Raw genomic sequence first — 20189 nt, 5'->3', positions numbered from 1 at the left:
TACGCACAAAAAAATTCAGATGCACAAAACCATGAAATGGAACGCACGTACCTGTCACCCCAAACCAACTCATCCCAGAATTACAAATATTTGAATATGTCAATCAAAATAAGCCTTTCAATAGAGTCTTTTGTTAAAAGACAATGGCAAAAGCACACATAAAAAAAAAGAAGAATTTCACCAACTGTGAAGTGGCAGCAAGGAAAAAAAAAACCAAAACATACTTTTTTGCAGCTTAGGCAGTGGTATGAGCAACAGAAGGAACCTGACAAAACAATGCTCAAAAGTGCCCAAAATAAAAGAAGAAGTGGTCAGATATTAAAGTCGCTGTGAAAAGGTGAGTCGTAGCCCACCGTCTGTGTCACACGTAAGCATTTAAGGGCACAAAGGGGGTTGGGAAACAGGGACACAGTGAAGAAAAAAGGTTGAAATGTCAACTTTAATCTTGTAGTTTGTCATTAAAGCAGAATGTCGCAAACTTCATCTTAAAATTGATGTACTGAAGTTTCTCAAATGCCATTGTGACTAAAGTAGCGCGTTCGTATTCTATGTGTTCTATGTATGTGAATCACTACGTGTTTCTTAAACGGGATTTCTCTTTCGCAGACCGGGGGGACACAGGCACTGATTGCCACACAGAACACATCACATTCATGATATTCCAGCTCTCTGAACACTTTAGACTTGTAAGATGTATACTGGATATCATTTTATGATGAAATGCATTAAAGCATGTATTAAACATGGGGGCACGGTGGCGCAGTGGTAGTGATGAGCTGGCACCCCATCCAGGTATTGTTCCTGCCTCCCGCAAGATGCTTACTGGGACACGTGCGACCTTGAAGGGAATACTTTAATGTAGCAGTACGGTTTCTTTGTCAAACATACCAACCCCCCAATTCCCTTTTTTTTTTTTTTCTTATTCTCCACGTAACCAATTGCCACACAATAAGCTTTGTAATGAATGTAAAACCAGCTTAGAACGCAGATTCTTCAAAACTTTAATGGAACACTGAAAAATCTTTGTTACACGTTTAATTATTCCATCCATCCAGGGTTGCACCAGTCCCAGCACATATCAAGCACAAGGCAGGAACAATCCCTGGATGGGGCACCAGCTCATTACTACTGCTGCGCCACCACGCCCACACACCTGTATAATTATTAACTGTGTACATTATTTAAATGAAGTTAACGATTTATCTGTAAAGTGTAATATGCATACTTTAATGATTTCATCATAAAAATGATAAAGTATACATCCTAGTATTCTAACAGCACACAGTGCCAAGAGGATTGCTCTTGGAAATCTAAATCGAAGCGAGTCATCATCATCATCTGTAAATACGCTCTCTCCTATAGAGTTGAATCAAATCCCTTTATTGTCATTGTATGGTACGATGAGATTCAATATGCAAATCCTCCATAAACTTATTTTCCTATAAAATGCTAAAATACGATATAAAAAAATGAAAAATATACAATGAGAGCATAAGTACAGTAAACATGTACATACAGTGCAGATAGTGTAAATGGTCCATAAAATGGCTCAGGTTGTGCAACATTACAGCTGTATAGCAAGTTTCCAGTGAGGTCACTGTAATTAGAAGTACAAGCAGTTCTACCGGGACCACTTGATGGACTGATTAGTGCGTTTATAGCTCTTGGGACGAAGCCGTTTCTGAGCCTTAAGGTTTGTGCAGGAAAGACGATGATTCAAACAGACTGTGGTATGGCTGACTGGAACCTATGCAGATGCTGGTGGCTTTCCTTAGGCAGCATGTGCTATACAGGTGCTGGTCATAAAATTAGAATATCATGACAAAGTTGATTTATTTCAGTAATTCCGTTCAAAAAGTGAAACTTGTATATTAGCTTCATTCATTACACACAGACTGATGTACTTCAAATGTTTATTTCTTTTAATGTTGATGATTATAACTGAAAACTAATGAAAGTCCCAAATTCAGTATCTCGGAAAATTAGAATATTGTGAAAAGGTTCAATATTGAAGACACCTGGTGCCACACTCTAATCAGCTAATTAACCCAAAAGCCTTTAAATGGTCTCTCAGTGTAGTTCTGTAGGCTACACAATCATGGGGAAGACTGCTGACTTGACAGTTGTCCAAAAGACGACCATTGACACCTTGCACAAGGAGGGCAAGACACAAAAGGTCATTGCTAAAGAGGCTGGCTGTTCACAGATCTCTGTGTCCAAGCACATTAATAGAGAGGCGAAGGGAAGGACAAGATGTGGTAGAAAAATGTGTACAAGCAAAAGGGATAACCGCACCCTGGAGAGGATTGGGAAACAAAACCCATTCAAAAATGTGGGGGAGATTCACAAAGAGTGGACTGCAGCTGGAGTCGGTGCTTCAAGAACCACCACGCACAGACGTATGCAAGACATGGGTTTAGCTGTCGCATTCCTTGTGTCAAGCCACTCTTGAACAAGAGACAGCGTGAGAAGCGTCTCGCCTGGGCTAAAGACAAAAAGGACTGGACTGCTGCTGAGTGGTCCAAAGTTATGTTCTCTGATGAAAGTAAATTTTGCATTTCTTTTGGAAATCAAGGTCCCAGAGTCTGGAGGAAGAGAGGAGAGGCACAGAATCCACGTTGCGTGAGGTCCAGTGTAAAGTTTCCACAGTCAGTGATGGTTTGGGGTGCCATGTCATCTGCTGGTGTTGGGTCCATTGTGTTTTCTGAGGTCCAAGGTCAACACAGCTGTCTACCAGGAAGTTTTAGAGCACTTCATGCTTCCTGCTGCTGACAAACTTTATGGAGATGCAGATTTCATTTTCAACAGGACCTGGCACCTGCACACAGTGCCAAAGCTACCAGTACCTGGTTTAAGGACCATGGTATCCCTGTTCTTGATTGGCCAGCAAACTCATCTGACCTTAACCCCATAGAAAATCTATGGGGTATTGTGAAGAGGAAGATGCAATACGCAGACCCAACAATTCAGAAGAGCTGAAGGCCACTATCAGAGCAACATGGGCTCTCATAACAACTGAGCAGTGCCAGACTGATCGACTCCATGCCACGCCGCATTGCTGCAGTAATCTAGGCGAAGCGAGCCCCAACTAAATATTGAGTGCTGTACATGCTCATACTTTTCATGTTCATACCTTTCAGTTGGCCAACATTTCTAAAAATCCTTTTTTTGCATTGGTCTTAATTGATATTCTAATTTTCCGAGATACTGAATTTGGGACTTTCATTAGTTGTCAGTTATAATCATCAACATTAAAAGAAATAAACATTTGAAATACATTAGTCTGTGTGTAATGAATGAAATATACAAGTTTCACTTTTTGAACGTAATACTGAAATAAATCAACTTTTTCATGATATTCTAATTTTATGACCAGCACCAGTGTCCTCCACTGCCAGAAAGTTGTATCCCAATCATCCTTTTTGCTCTCGACACAACCTGTCGTACAGCTTTCCAATCAGCTGCTGTGTAGCTATAATACAACACACACATACAATGGGCTAAAATACTCTGAGTGGTGGCACTGGGAGTAACAACACTAAAGCAGCTGCGGTATTTGGAAAAGTTTGTTCATTCCATGCACCACTGTATTGTTACAGAATTATAATCAAGTGAATTAAATTTGTTAACGATATGTAGTCAATTTCAATATACTTGCTAAATCCTGCATCACTGATACGAATCTAAAATAAGGAAGACCACACAGAAACAGTATCACTGCTTTGACGCTGGGTGCCGCCAGTTTGCAAAACCAAGCAGAAAAGTGCATACGCAAGGGAGGAGGCTGCCATGTGCCTTATGCCAAGTTTACTTTTTATACATCGAGATGCGAGTATGGAAGCGGGTGTACGCAACATTTTTGTGCATACACACTATTTATACATGAGGCTCCTGGTCCTTAGCAGGTCATAAAATTAGGTAAACATAACTTCAGATGAACAACAACAAATGACATATTATACCGTGTCATTATTCATTTAATGAAAACTAAGCCAAAATGCAGAAGCCAAGTGTGAAAAATGAAGTAGACCCTTACTGCTACCACAGGAATTAAGGGAGTAAGTAGCACCCAGGTGCTGCTAATCAAATACACTTGATTAACTGATCATCTGCAAGTGTGACCGATTCTATAAAAGCAGAAGTATTGGCAGTTTTCTGGGCAGGTGTGTGTTAACACAATGCCAAGGAGGAAAGACATCAGCAATGATCTCAGAGAAGCAACTGTTACTGCCCATCAATCTGGGAAAGGTTAAAAGGCCATTTCCAAACAACTTGAAGTCCATCACTCTACAGTGAGAAAGATCACTCGCAAATGATCCCAGGAGTGCACGTCCCAGCAGATTTACCCCAAGATCAGACCATGTAATATCCAGAGAAAATGGAAAACCCAAGATCTACATTTCAGACTCAACAGGCCTCACTTGGCATATTAAATGTCAAGTTCACGAGAGTACAATTAGAAAAACACTGAAAAGATATGGCTTGTTTGGATGAGTTGCCTGGAGAAAGCCTCTTCTCTTTAAATAGAACATGAAAGCACAGTTCACGTTTGCAAAGTGGCATCTGAACAAACCACAAGACATCTGGAGCAATGTCCTTTAGACAGACGAGACAAAAGTGGAGATGTCCAGCCATAAAGTGCAGTGCCCTATCTGGCAAAAAACCAAACAGATATCATCAGCACAAACACCTCATACCAACTGTCAAGCACGGTGCTGGAGGGCTGATGAGTTGGGCATCTGTTAAAGGATCTAAAAACCAGTTGGACGCCCCGCTATCTGTACTAAATGGTCCATTTCAGTTCTCATCAAATGTGTTTTTTTTGCAGATGGTAATTCTTACCTGAGGGTGGTTTTTCCACACGTCATACAAAACACGCAGAATGTGCAGCTTCCCTTCATCACTGTCGGTTAGTGCTTTCAGGATCTCATGAAATCTGGAGGCAGACAGACAAGAAAAAAAAAACAATCAAGACTCAGGAACTGTAGGTGGTGTCATGGACAAATTTAAAAAGACGAGTGCCCTTTGACCAGGATACCACCCACCATTTGTTTCTTATCTGGGTGCCACAAACACACACACACCCCACTCAGAGCTTCAGGCCTCAATTATACCCTTCATTAGGATTACTCATTTCTCTTCAGGGCTGATCGCTCTCTCACATGCCTGGTTTAGTCAAGGGTGCATTAGCAGTGCTAGTTGGGGTGGCTGTCATGGATTTCTTTGAAAGTCCCAAAGTTACTCTGTAAAGGGTTCAGTGTATAGTATATCTATTTTAATTCAACAAAACTATGGGAGAGCGGTAAGTGAGCTCTCCGTTTTACACAGAAATAGATATGAAGGACTGCTAACAAGTAGTAAATCATCCTGTACTCAGTGAAAAGTTACTAGGAACGTTAGAAACTTAACAGTACACAACTTCTCACGTAATCCAAGCCACGCCATTTTTTTTTTAGGAGAGGCTAAAACAAATCTTTTATTCTATAACAGTAATTTGAGTAAACATAGGAAAAAAAATGCATAAAAAAAAAAAAACGTTCTTCACAGTTGTGTCATTAAGATTTTCAAGTGTATTGCAATTTGAATATCTGCTCTGAACCCAACGTATAAGTCCTCACCACTTTGTCACTAAAGACACTGCAATGCATTAATGGCGGTTGTGTTTTCTGGTCCACTGATGGCTTCCTACAAATTATTTCATGACACAGAAGTAAAGATTATTTGCTTTATAATGTAAGGTTGTTTTGTTTGCCCCTCCATACAGGTAACATTTCAGTCCGCCAAGACACCATCGGCCATCTCATCCGGAGCAGGCCCAGACATTATCAGGAGTGCATACAGGCAGGTGAGGGGTTTGGGGGGGCCATACACACTACTGGGCCACATTAACAACTGAATGATGAAAGTCACACAAGTTACATCAGCCTGTGATTTTCAGAGTGATGTTGAATCCTGCCCTCAGTGGGTTGGTGATTTTGGTTTCCATTGACTGTTGTAACAACACTTTGTTTTAACAAATTACATAATATTTCTCCAAGATTTTCCACTTGAATGTTTTGCTCATCGAGATCCAATGTGTGATTTAAGTGATTGTTCTATTTTTTGTGCATAGATGTATATAAATGTGTATGTTAACTATTACAGCAATAGTGATGCCTGAAGTGTAAAACACCTGATTGCAATTAGGCTCAAGTCACAATACGGTTGAAAAAAATATTCTGATTAAGGACCGAGGAAAGGCTTTATTTTGGCAGTTGTGGATTGGATAACTTCAAATAAAACAGCATTTCCTTAACTCAGTGCTGGGACCTTTGGTATTTTTAATACATACTATCTGGACAGAAATATAATTAAGTATGCACACGATACCAAAGTAGGTGGGAAGTGCAGATAATGGAGGACCAACTAAACTGTTACAATGGCACTTGGACAGGTTTGTGGCTGGTTGAATTTAATGCAAATAAACGTAAAGTATTAAACACAAGGAGTAGAAATGTTCAGCCTGAATACACAATGGGATGTCTGAACCTTGAAGGTAGACCTTATGTAAAGTATGCAGGAGTCGTGGAGGACTCATCTGTCAGTTTATACATCTCACTCTGTCAGGTGGCGTACAGTAGACCAATAGGATGTTTCGTATCACGATGTGTGGAGTACGAGTGTAGGGAGATTACGCTTCAGGTATATAACACACTAGCGAGGCCTCACCTGGGGTACCATGGGCAGCATCAGCTTTCATATTACAAAGAAGACACAGCAGTGCTAGACAAAGTCCAGAAAAGAGCAACCAGGCCGACTGCAGGGCTAAGAGCTAGGAGACTAAATTGAAGGAGCCAAATCTTTTCAATTTAAGCAGAGATTAAGAGAGGACAGGACTGAAGAGTTCAAAATTATGAAAGGATGGATCCTAGCTGTCGCTTTAAAGTAAAAGCTGCACCAAGAACAAGGGAGCACAACTGGAAATTTGCTAAACAAAGATTTCACATAAATGTAAGAATGTTTTTCTTTACACAATGAACCACAGACACGTGATAAATTTACCATACTGTGGTGGACAGCAGGACATTAACAGCCCTCAAATCTCAGCTTGATGTTATTCTGGACAATCTTAGTGAATAGGATGGACAAATTTGTTTGGCTGAATAGAACTATAGTGACAAAAATGGGCCAACGGTCTAAATCAGAAGAAATGTGTCTTGTACCTTTTGCTGCACCTGCAGTCTAAAATGGGAAATCTTTCAACTGTGAAATATTTGCATCCGACACATAACTTGATATATTTGCACATCATTTTGGCTGAATGGCCTCTGTCCTCATAGTAACATGGGTTCTGTTCCATGACAAAGTTTTGTTCCTTTTAAATGCAAACCACCCCACAGTGGCACTGCAGCTTGGCATGGAGGCACACCTGACTGCTGTAGAAGATGCGCATAAACACTCCGGTCATTTGAAAGCTGCCAAGCAGTCTGTTCCTTGACAACAAACCTCCATTCACTGCACAGTACATGTTTACAGAAGAGTGTCAGCACGGAGAGCTTTTAGCTGAAATTACAAAACGGACTGCATTTAATGTGCCTAACAAATGATTTATTTTGGAGCTCACGAGTCTTTGGCCCTTTGTGAACGATGCAGACTGGGTTCCCTTTTCAAAATGTATAACCCTCACATGTGAGACACCGTCAGACTGCACCTTTCCTTACTCTTGGCTATAACAGCGTGTTCAAAGCACAGCCTAACCTCTCCATGTAAACTCCCCCAACAATGCTAGTTAACAAAGAACTTTTATCAGATTTAAGAATCACAGTAATTAAACATGTTTGATTGTTAAACATTTGTACATTAAGTTTTCAAACCAACAGGGCGTGTTAATGGGTTCTTTGGTAGTTATGTATTGCATTTGAAAATGCACATAGAGCCCCCAAAGTCAAGAAGTATTCTAATAAACTGTATTGAAATGAATAAACTATTTTTGCATAAAATGCATCCACATTGAAACCCATTTAAAGTGTGACAAACGGGCAGCACATTGGTCTCTGCACACGCGTTAGCAGAACTAACTTGTGGAAAAAAGAAACCAACTCGGCAGGATATTCCTGGGCTCTCTGAAGACCTGAGCGGAGGGCTTCAAGAAAGGACATAAGCCTCGGTCGAAGACTAGTTCAAGAGGCCCTGTAGTGAACTCTCCTTCATTAACTTATTCATTTTTTAGTTATTATTATTTATCACATAGTTTACAATTCTATTAATGGTTTTTATTCAGATTTGTAACATGTATTGTTCTTAATTCCCTTTTATATTCTTCTTGGATGCACAGACATTGAAGTTTAGCAACTAAGCATTTCACTTCATATTGTACTGTGATGAATAATGTGTATGCGACAAATAAATTCAATTTGATTTGACAAGTTATAAAACAAAGCCACTAACTGCAAGAAAGCTGAAATAAAATATACACAAAGTGCAGAGCTAAAGAAAATATGACGCCCCAAGATGCTTGTACTTACTTGGCGAGAGCACTGAACGAATGGCTGAAGGATTTCGCTGCCAAGTGCAGAAGGGTCTGCAGGAAGACTTCAATCTTCAATGGGTTGAAGCTGTCTACTTCATCTGTCATGGCAGAGGAAGATCTAGTTAGGGAAGAGTACGAATCACAGGGACATCATACAACATGCGGCCTACTGCTGAGCACTCACCATCATCATCGCCCTGGTTAGGGTTTGGCACATCTTTCAGGACGTTCAAGATCTCCTCATTGTTGGCCCGGTTTTTGATGGCATTGTGGATGGCAATCGTCACAGGATATCCTGGCAAAGTACCTAAGGCCAAGAAAGAAACTTCTTTAGCTTGTCACATGACTCGGTGTCACTAGTTCAAGAACTACAATCACTTACTGCTGCTTTCATCCATGTATTTATATACAAACAGAGGATTGACAGGCAACAGTGGGGCAAAGCTGGCCGGAACGATGTCCACCATTCGCTGGTGATAAGATAGCCTGGAAGGGAAGAAGAAATGGTCATCATAGCAGTTTCTTACAGCCAAAGACATGGCACAGAGAAACCCAAGAAGCATTAAGTGCTTTTACATGGCAATAAACACCAAACCAGAAATGCAACAGGCCTGAAGTGATCAAATGCATGTACAGCTGGAGACTGGAAGTGAAAGTCAAGGAAAAAAAACACATCAAGGAGAGCCAATCTAAGCCATTTATTATTACACATGGATTCTCACTTCAGTTCAACAGTATTGCTCAAAGTTTTACTAAGTAGTATCTTCATCCAAAAACAGTGAGACAGTAAGAAAGAGGAGGAGGATGGAGTGAAGTATGCATGGCTTTTAATACTTTAAGCCAAGAAAAACTACAAGCAGCACCCTTTTCTTGTGTAACCCAAAGAGAAAAAACGCAGCAGGCTCCACATACAACATACCTCATGCACTTCTCCAGTACTTCCTTGACAAACTTTGGTTTAGGCTTCTCAAGATCTTGAGTCAAACAATCAGACCTGCAGGGACAGAGAGCACATGAACTGAGACAGGCCTCGGCCTCTAACCAACTGCCGCAAATGAGAAAAGACAAGCAATGTGCTCCTACCAGTCATCCCAACTCCATCGAAACTGGAAATTACTTAAGTGATGCGAAAACCAACTCATGAACCTAAAATGAAACATTGAGAGACAGAGAAAGTGAACTGCATAGACAAAGTGAGCATTCAGGATTTGTTAACGTCCTGTGTGCAGATGCTAGACACAGATGAATACCAGAGCCAATCAATCAGAACGGCGGCCCAGAGCCGACGCTCAGTGTGCGCCATTCACATTAAATGAAGGAACACCAGCAAGCAAAATTCATTATGACAGGCCACCGCTCAAATACCCAACACCTCACCAAAACGTGGCATCTGTTAAAGTCTTTTCTTTTGGACTTTCTTAGAATACAAAATCAAGGACATGTAAGGAGAAAATAGGATTAGAGAGGAAAACAAAGGGGATAAAAAGAAAAGGAAGAAAATAGGCCCGCTTTTATAAGCAGGGCTGTCGCATACTGCAGTGTGTAAAATAAACAGACATCTCCGCACACTAACCTGTCAATACACGTCGTGTTCATGCTATCCAGGCGCAAATACATCATTTCTGTTGCTTGGGCAAGCTGACAACTTGAATAGGAAAATCTTCACAAAATCCCACAGAACTTTATTTTGCTGCTAGCACTCAGAACTCTAGGCAATGCTACAAAATTATGTTGCAGGGCTTCATGCAAAACGCCACCAAAAGCAATGTAGGGCCAAAGGATGTGCTGCTCTTGCCAACTACCTTCAGTGCTGCACTTTGACCCTTTACTGTCACTGTACACCATCAAGTGAAAAGTCACAACTGTAACAAACCGCTACTCTCGTCATCTTGAAGCACAAATGCTTCTCCAGCTGTCTGAACGAGAGAATAACACACAAAGGATAAATTCAAAATACCTCAATCAAGAATATGCTGTGGTATGGAGATGGGGGAAGATGTGGTCTTTTGTTAAAGATAAAATTTTTTGATCTTCGCCAATTAAGTGATTTTATTAGTATCAGAATTGTAAATTTGACTTAAGTCTTTCTTCAAGATCTCTTACAAGGTGGCACTACAGTTTCCCTGCTCCAGGTCACACAGACAGGTGTAGGCAGACAATGCACCCATCTCCTTAGACACTTCACCACAATGCCAGCTTAATGACAATCTTCTCAGACAGGTACTTTACTTTCTGTTGCCTCCTTTATCAGTACTTCAGCACATCCCTAAAAAGCATGTCTGCTTCACTCCCTGTTGGACTGACCAGGACATTTTCATACATGTCTCAGTTAGAGAATGGTGTCCACCACATCAAACCCTTAGAGGCTGCTTCTCCATTCTGGGATTTCTTCGTGTATAAGTGGGTATGCATTCCACTTTCGTGTTGGGCATCACTGAAGAACCCAGGTTTTGCAGTTTAAGACTAAAGGCCGAAGACCGCTCTTTCCTGCTTCCATATGGATCAAACGGAATTTCAAGTGTGACATTCCACCCACCTTATATCAAGCATGTCTCTGAGTCTATCAGGCCACTACAAGTCATGAAACTAAAAGGATACAACTTGTGGCAAAGAACCAGGCTGGAGCTTACAGAGCTCAATCAGCAGGGTGGTATACATAACATCAATATGGGGTGGGAAAGGCAGCATGAAGAGCTCAGCGAAAATAACCTGCAAGATAAAAACACAAAAGCACATAAGATTAATAGATGGGGTCCAAAATACACTTGGGTCAATACTCTAAGTCTTCTGTCTCAGGGGAGCCAAGACTATCAACTAAAATGCTGGGACATCGTGAAGAGAGCTACATCAAATAAACATGGGATGATTAGTAAACCACTCCTTGATGCTTCAACATTCTGCCACAACAGACTCAAAGGATGATGGCCAACGATCCAAAGAAAATCCCATTAAACTGGACTGCTTCTTGATCCTCGAGTCTTACCACCTATTTGCCAACATTCTTTACTTACACCTTGCCCAGATTCAGTGGTCTCACATCTCATAAGCAAATATTAAACTGCAACACTCTGCCTAAAGGTCGGCCAGTGAGTCCATTGAGGAAAGTGTCTTCAAGAGTTTATTGCTCATTCATAAAACTCCACTTTGCAGACAAGCCAATAGCTCTGCACCATTTAAGAGTGTGCAATCCATTTCACTTTAACAACTAAAAGGTGTCAGCCAGATAGAAAAGAAGAGCGCAGACCAATGTAGAGAGCCGAGATGCGCCCATGATCTCTTACCTCCACGATATGGTAGTTCAGAGGAATCTTGTTCTTCCCTGGGTAGCTCAGCAGTTGGGCTGCACTGTAATAGAAAGAAGTGACAAATGTAAGTTCACAACTCACAAGGGATCCACAGCAAAACTCCTCGGCTTACAGAGACTTCTCTTACCAAGTCTTTCTTTCCTTCCAATGAGACTTAATAATGCAATGCAGGTTCTCCTCAATTACAAATCTTTCAACAGAGTGGCTTCCAGGCATTACAGGACCCTGGTGAGAAAAATAAGCAGGATTAGACTTATCACAAATAACATGGAAAGTAGGCCCACAGAAAGACAGAGGAAGACTGTTATACCTTGAGAGGACTAACAAAAGGACAGTATGAGTAAGAGAGAGGTCTCTCATTTCCCTGCTAAACACGAGTGTCTGCTCTCGGTAAGACAGTTATGATGCATCCAAGATATTCCAGATTTGCTGTAAAAGATGCTCTGGGATTTGAGCACAAACCTCCATCTCAGCTACTGCCACAAAAATAACATTCAACATCCATTTACAAGTGCGCATCACTGTAGTGGTGTCCTAGCGGCTGCTCAGTCTTTCAGATTCAATTGACAATATCGGTGACCGTGACATTTTGTACCTACTCAGGAGTATGAGACGTCCTTGCTCGCCTTATGACGGAAAAAAAAGGTAGACTAGCAAGTTAAAAACTGTATGAATGTTAAGTGCTCAAAAGTACATTAAATCTTCATGTTTCAGACTATACAATGTTACAAAGATACACATGAACTCCAATATTTAAAAAGGGTAACCGAAAACAGACGCCCATAAAATACACAAAAACATGTAGGCAAGTTCCCAGTCCCATACATCCTTCATGTGTCAATAAACTCAGTCAAAACAAGAATTGGGGGAATAAAGATTCTAAAAACCATCAAGCTATCAGAACTTAGTAACATAAAATCAATACCACCAGCCCTAAATAACTGATCAAGCACCCCGACAAATTAATCTGTCTACTGTCCACATTTGGGTGGGGGGATAGGAGACATCATAAAACCTGGAGAAGACCCCACTTGTTGGTAGTTGTTTGCATTGTGCTGCTGGCTGACGGCTCATTGGTTGTCAGCTTTTGCACAGGCAGGGGCCCAACTGTACAACTTGCACTAAAAATGAAGCCCATAAATAAAATAAATAAATGGCATTACAGCAATGTTTGCTGTCAAATCTGGCAGTCAAGGGTGTGCACCACAACTCACTAAGATTAGGTAAATGAAGTCAATAACTACAAATATCATGGAAATGTCGTGTAGCTTGAGACGTTAGGAAGGAAGACAAGGCTGAATTCTACTCAGTGGCATTCTTAGAGGGGCTGTTGATGTGTTGCAGTTGCCAAGCCTAATATTGGTGTTTTTCCATAGCAGGAATTTTGTTGCCAGTGGCCAATGAGTGAGTACGATGTAGAAGCTCAAAGCGATTGCTATAAAGGAAGTTGTGTTCACTCCCAAATTTGAAAAGCCATAACTTGTATTTGAGACAGCAACACTGACGTGCGTCTGTGGCTCCCAGAACTTGCCTGTAATACTAAACACTGAGATACAGAAAGATGTGGTTTTTCTTCCTTTCTTTACACAAGGCACCATTAGCGTAAGAAAGAGATTCTTAAATTAAAAGTTACAATTGCTAGATTGCTTTTCTTTTTTTATTGCTTTGTTTTTTAATAAAGCCTCTATAATCCTTACAACTGTAAATCAAATAGTCTGTCTTGCCAAGGTTGAGAGATTTTAAATACAAAAAATAATCTACAGGCCTGGAATCCTGCAAACCCCCCCAAAATGCAACAACACACTCATTATGGGCACCTTGACCAACTAGCTGCCAACCACGGCACATTACATTGTCACACACAGTGTTACCACCTAAAAAGACCCCCAGTATGTCAGACTTGCCTCAGGAGCATCTGTGTAGTCAAACATCCTGAAGATGACGCGAGGCATGGGATAGACCGCTGTCTCAGAGTGCGGTGGGGGGGGTGAACGGAGGCAAGTTATGCTGCAGGGCTTCACATAAAACGCTGTCGAAAGCGATGTAGGGCCTGAGGATGTGCCGCTCTTGCCAACGATCTTTTTTTAGCTTCTGTATCTGTGCCCACAGACAGTCAAGGTACTGAAAAGAGAAACAATGCCAGAGTTAGAGCAACAAAGAAAGAGCTCAAGTGAGCAAGGAGGAGTGAGCCCCTCTGTGTCTGCATGCGGTGTTGTGTGGAAAATCAAGTGAACATTGAGAGAGGCCTCAAAAAGAATTTCACGTTCAAGTTCACGTGGAGATCTCTCTAAATGTTCATTTGGCGTTCCATAACACAGCATGCAGACAATGGGATGACAAAAACAATTACATCTTTGAACAGGAAACTATTTTTAGAAGGTATCTGAAAACCCATTTAAAGCATCTTTGACGGTATTGCGGATATCTAAAAATGATATCGCGAAATAAATGATTAGATATCCTAAGGTGCATTTTAAGGTATTTGAAATGAAGCAGATTTTGAGAGAGTAAGTAATACCAACAATGTATTTTACTGAAATGTGTGCGTGTTGATTAGCTTGTGCACTGCACTTTGTAAATACGCCAATAAGGACCCCATAAGACAACTTGATTACATTTCAGGGCATCTTCAGGTGGCTGCCAGACCATCTGGAGATCTCAAACACATTTTAGAATACTGGAGAAAATGCCAAAGTATCTGAAAATGACTAACATGAGAGATGAAGTGCTGCTGAAAACAAAGGAAATCTTGGAGGAATTTTAAGATAACACAACATTTGAGATGCCTTGAAATAGATAATTAGAAGAGATTTTAAAAAAAATCTTCACATTTTTTCTTTTTAATTCCTCAGATTGTTAATTTGGCTTTCTAAAACGTACGTCCCAAAGTGCACAAAAAAGCAAGCTATATTTTAAACACAATAACTGAGCTGGAAGTCGATCAGCTGTTGCCTAAAGCTATGTCAGTCCTGCCTTAGAATTGTGCTTCTAGGAATACAAGACGTGGCACCTGGGGGTTCCTCATCACGACTCCAGTGCTCTTCATTCTCATCGTTGCCATCCCAGCTCAATGCTCCATTGTTCTGACCTAAAGTAACGGCAGTTCTGAAGCCTTGTAGTTGCACTGATGTATTTAATGCAGCAGGTTCAAAGCAGTGAACAGGACCAGCTTTGTAATTCTGGGACGCTGCAGAACATCGAATGAGCCGAGGAAACGCTGCTACTTGTGTGCTCATTGCATTAGGATTTCAAATAAAAAGACAAGTTTGGTTTAATTCAAGCCAAAGCTGTTTCTTCACAATTGATATATATTAATTAGCCACATGTAAAAAAAATGAAATTATGTTCTAAAGTAAAGCAAGTTTTAAAAAAAATAAGTCTGTTCTTATGTTTTAAAACAGAGGTCAAAGTACAGGAATCCAAACATGAACACAAAAGACTTAAAATTACTGTGACCATGAAGAAATAACTGACTTTTGAACGGTCCCAAATGTACCCTTTAAGCTTTGAAAGACTCGCACTGCAATAAAACTGCAAATACAAGGGCAAGTGAGCTTTCACTCGGTGGGTGTGCTCATGAAATATTGTAGTGAAATGTAACTTGCCTATGAGGACATCCCATGCAGTTCTTACAAGAATTACTCATAGTGCTGCGTAGCCTTTTTCATAAAACCTTCAGCTATGCAACCAAAAGAAGAAGAGCAATAGAGAAATCCCAATACCTCCTCCTGTGGATGTGGCTTCTCAGCCGTCCAGACCTGCAGCATTATCACATGCGTCTTTTGTCGCCTCCTGAAACAAATTCACATGTAAATGTAGTTAATACTTATTTTAATAAAATGTATCTCCAGGGTTCCTCATTGTCCCATTGCAAGCCAAAGTGAAAGTCGGAGCAGATGCAATACAAGCCTGGAAGGGTGTAGGAAGTCAGGAGGGCTGTGAATCTGTTAATGGATACCATTTTTAAAACTCTCCATACTTTTAATCTGCCTCGTCTTTTATGGATTTCCAGGTCCAGGTTCTCTTAAACATTGACTTGTCTCCTTCAGGAACGGTGCATTTGGAATGTAATCTCAGATTAGATATAAAAGGACATCAGATTTCAAGCACAGCTCTCCTTAGAAAGACTGCACAAAACACAATCTGAGAAATAGGTTTTGGAATATAATAAAGAACTCCAGGAATTTTCTGGCCAAATTCTGTCACCTGCAATTCCAAGCAGGAAGAACTTTGACACAGGCTACATATTTTGTGAAAAAGCAAGTCTAAAAATGTATGACTGACTTGGAATAAAATTCATCAACAAGTATAAAAACACATTTCTAACTGTTTGGGGAGAACAGATGACGAACCTCAACTGTGAGTAATGACGTCATTCGGTGGCCATGATGCTTCCTTCCTAACAACGGCTGCTCAGTCTTTTTTTAAAGCAGAGAAGTCTTGTTCTCCGCTTGGGTACACAGATGGTGCTTAAGCTTACTTTCAAAGTTTTGTTTTCACATCCAATGTAACTTTTGTTTGGGGAAAATAAGCAAGCAAATGACCCATTTGTGATGAGATGTGTGCTTAAGCAGAAGTAATGTGAGTCTTCTGAGATGGTGGGAGTGAGATGGAGTGGATACTTCGCTGCTCTGGCGTGTGTGCCCCTTGACCCTCATTTGTCTCTCAGTAATCGAGTTACAACAGTGGCGAGTGTAAATACATTTCAATATCACTAATGAACTACTGAGGTAATTACAATTATCCATATTACTAACCGAAGGTTATGGACGCAGGGCGCATCGAAGCGCATGCGCACTGCAACGAGCCCGCTCATAGCTAACGACACAGCCACAGAAAACACACCCGCTAGACAAATGAAGCACACGAAACAGCTCCCAGGCAAAGGAGTCACGGCTCAAAAACGAAACAGCTCAACTAACGGAAATACAAATCCGAGCCCATAGCTAACAACACAGCCACGGAGAAAACAAAAACGAAACAATTCAGTGCATATGTGAATCACATTACAGTACGGAATCCCCAGACGTCCAGACTACACAGCATATTTGAATTACATTACAGTCCAACCACAGAAAACACAGATACGACACCAGATGGAAAAAAACAATAAACGAACGCTCCGTATTAAACGTAAGTGTGATTATAATTCTTCCCATGGGCTCACCACCTATGGGAGGGGTCAAGGAGGTCGGGTGCAGTGTGAGTTGGGTAGTGGCCGAAGGCGGGGACCTTGGCGGTCCGATCCTCGGCTACAGAAGCTGGCTCTTGGGACGTGGAATGTCACCTCTCTGAAGGGGAAGGAGCCTGAGCTAGTGCGCGAAGTTGAGAGGTTCCGGCTAGATATAGTCGGACTCACCTCAACGCACAGCTTGGACTCTGGAACCAATCTCCTTGAGAGGGGCTGGACTCTGTACCACTCTGGAGTTGCCCCCGGTGAGAGGCGCCGAGCGGGTGTGGGTATACTTATTGCCCCCCGACTTGGAGCCTGTACATTGGGGTTTACCCCGGTGGAGGAGAGGGTAGCCTCCCTTCGCCTTCGGGTGGGGGGACAGGTCCTAACTGTTGTTTGTGTGTATGCACTGAACAGCAGTTCAGAGTACCCACCCTTTTTGGAGTCCCTGGAGGGGGTGCTGGAGGGCATACCTTCTGGGGACTCCCTCGTACTGCTGGGAGACTTCAATGCTCAGTGAGACCTGGGAGGGCGTGATTGGGAGGAATGGCCCCCCCGATCTGAACCCCGAGCGGTGTTTTGTTATTGGACTTCTGTGCCCGTCACTGATTGTCCATAACGAACACCATGTTCAAGCATAGGGGTGTTCATATGTGCACTTGGCACCAGGACACCCTAGGCCTCAGATCAATGATCGACTTTTGTGGTCGTGTCGTCGGACTTGCGGCCACATGTCTTGGACACTCGGGTGAAGAGAGGGGCGGAGCTGTCAACTGATCACCACCTGGTGGTGAGTTGGCTTCGATGGTGGGGGAGGATGCCGGTCAGGCGTGGTAGGCCCAAACGTGTTGTGAGGGTCTGCTGGGAACGTCTGGCAGAGCCCCCTGTCAGAAGTAGCTTCAACTCCCACCTCCGGCAGAACTTCGACCACATCCCGAGGGAGGTGGGGGACATTGAGTCCGAATGGGCCATGTTCCGTGCCTCTATTGTTGAGGCGGCTGACCGGAGCTGTGGCGTAAGGTGGTCGGTGCCTGTCGTGGCGGCAATCCCGAACCCGTTGGTGGACACCGGCGGTGAAGGATGCCGTCAAGCTGAAGAAGGAGTCCTACAGGACCCTTTTGTCCTGTGGGACCCTGGAGGCAGCTGATAGGTACCGGCAGGCCAAGCGGAATGCGGCTTTGGTGGTTGCTGAGGCAAAAACTCGGGCGTGGGAGGAGTTTGGGGAGGCCATGGAGAACGACTTTCGGATGGCTTCGAGGAGATTCTGGTCCACCATCTGGCGTCTCAGGAAGGGGAAGCAGTGCAGTGTCAACACTGTATATGGTGGGGATGGTGCGCTGCTGACCTCGACTCGGGACGTTGTGGGTCGGTGGGGGAAGTACTTCGAAGACCTCCTCAATCGCACTAACATGCCTTCCAATGAGGAAGCAGAGCCTGGGAACTCGGGGGTGTGCTCCCCCATCTCTGGGACTGAGGTCACCGAGGTGGTTAAAAAACTCCTTGGTGGCAGGGCCCCGGGGGTGGATGAGATACGCCCGGAGTTCCTCAAGGCTCTGGATGTTGTAGGACTGCCTTGGTTGACACGCCTCTGCAACATCGCATGGACATCAGGGACAGTGCCTCTGGATTGGCAGACCAGGGTGGTGGTCCCCCTCTTTAAGAAGGGGGATCGGAGGGTGTGTTCCAACTACAGAGGAATCACACTCCTCAGCCTCCCTGGAAATGTCTATTCAGGGGTCCTGGAGAGGAGGGTCCATTGGATAGTCGAGCCTCGGATTCAGGAGGAACAGTGTGGTTTTCGTCCTGGTCGTGGAACAGTGGACCAGCTCTATACCCTTAGCAGGGTCCTAGAGGGTGCATGGGAGTTTGCCCAACCAGTCTACATGTGTTTTGTGGACTTGGAAAAGGCATTCGACCGTGTCCCTCGGGGAATCCTGTGGGGGGGTGCTCCGGGAGTATGGAGTACCGGCCTCCCTGATAAGGGCTGTTCAGTCCCTGTACGATCAGTGCCAGAGCTTGGTCCGCATTGCCGGCAGTAAGTCGAACCCGTTTCCAGTGAGAGTTGGACTCCGCCAGGGCTGCCCTTTGTCACCGATTCTGTTCATAACTTTTATGGACAGAATTTCTAGGCGCAGCCAGGGTGTTGAGGGGGTCCGGTTTGGTGGGCTCAGGATTGGGTCACTGCTTTTTGCAGATGATGATGTCCTGTTTGCTTCATCAGGCCGTGATCTTCAGCTCTCTCTGGATCGGTTCGCAGCAGAGTGTGAAGCGGCTGGGATGAGAATCAGCACCTCCAAATCCGAGACCATGGTCCTCAGCCAGAAAAGGGTGGAGTGCCCTCTCAGGGTTGGTAGCGAGATCCTGCCCCAAGTGGAGGAGTTCAAGTATCTCAGGGTCTTGTTCACGAGTGAGGGAAGAATGGAGCGTGAGATCGACAGGCGGATCGGTGTGGCATCCGCAGTAATGCGGGCGCTGCATCGGTCTGTCGTGGAGAAAAAGGAGCTGAGCCGCAAGGCAAAGCTCTCAATTTACCAGTCGATCTATGTTCCTACCCTTACCTATGGTCATGAACTACGGGTAGTGACCGAAAGAACGAGATCGCGAGTACAAGCGGCTGAAATGAGTTTCCTCCGCAGGGTGTCTGGGCTTTCCCTTAAAGATAGGGTGAGAAGCTCAGTCACCCGGGAGAGGCTCAGAGTAGAGCCGCTGTTCCTCCGCATCGAGAGGAGTCAGATGAGGTGGCTCGGGCATCTGATCAGGACGTCTCCCTGGTGAGGTGTTCCGGGCACGTCTAACCGGGAGGAGCCCCGGGGAAGACCCAGGACATGCTGGAGGGACTGTGTCTCTCGACTGGCCTGGGAACGCCTTGGGATTCTCCCGGAAGAGCTAGAAGAAGTGGCCGGGGAGAGGGAAGTCTGGGCATCTCTGCTCAAGCTGCTGCCCCCGTGACCCGACCTCGGATAAGCGGGAGACAATGGATGGATGGTGATTATAATTCCTAACAGTAAACGACTTATAGCTAACGCGAATCCGCCACCGAGTCAAACGTGGTGGCTAAAAACAATGAACGAAGGCGTCCACACAAAGAAACCGCTTTAGTTCAAATGTGGTTATTGAATTAAATGGAGAATTTACCATGCCTACGACCTGTGAACTAAACCTGAGGTGAAGCGTGCACGCCAGGTTGTACAGCCGCACGGAC

The 20189-nt window shown here is 43.4% G+C and overlaps 1 protein-coding gene across 1 annotated transcript in view; it reads right to left on the bottom strand.

Moving 5' to 3' along the window:
• LOC114655023 (nuclear cap-binding protein subunit 1) overlaps nt 1-20189 on the bottom strand; it is a 52161-nt gene that overhangs the window by 7961 nt on the left and 24011 nt on the right. The window contains 13 exon segments of the mRNA XM_028805926.2: nt 4843-4936; nt 8505-8607; nt 8694-8816; nt 8892-8995; nt 9429-9503; nt 9593-9655; nt 10083-10147; nt 11108-11218; nt 11791-11854; nt 11942-12039; nt 13719-13799; nt 13801-13935; nt 15537-15606. Coding sequence (XP_028661759.1) covers nt 4843-4936; nt 8505-8607; nt 8694-8816; nt 8892-8995; nt 9429-9503; nt 9593-9655; nt 10083-10147; nt 11108-11218; nt 11791-11854; nt 11942-12039; nt 13719-13799; nt 13801-13935; nt 15537-15606 — 1186 coding nt within the window.

Source organism: Erpetoichthys calabaricus, chromosome 7 (genome assembly GCF_900747795.2).
Source record: "Erpetoichthys calabaricus chromosome 7, fErpCal1.3, whole genome shotgun sequence".
Lineage (NCBI taxonomy): Eukaryota > Metazoa > Chordata > Cladistia > Polypteriformes > Polypteridae > Erpetoichthys > Erpetoichthys calabaricus.
The sequence above is the reverse complement of the archived record's forward strand: the minus strand, read 5'-3'. Positions and strand labels throughout refer to the sequence as shown.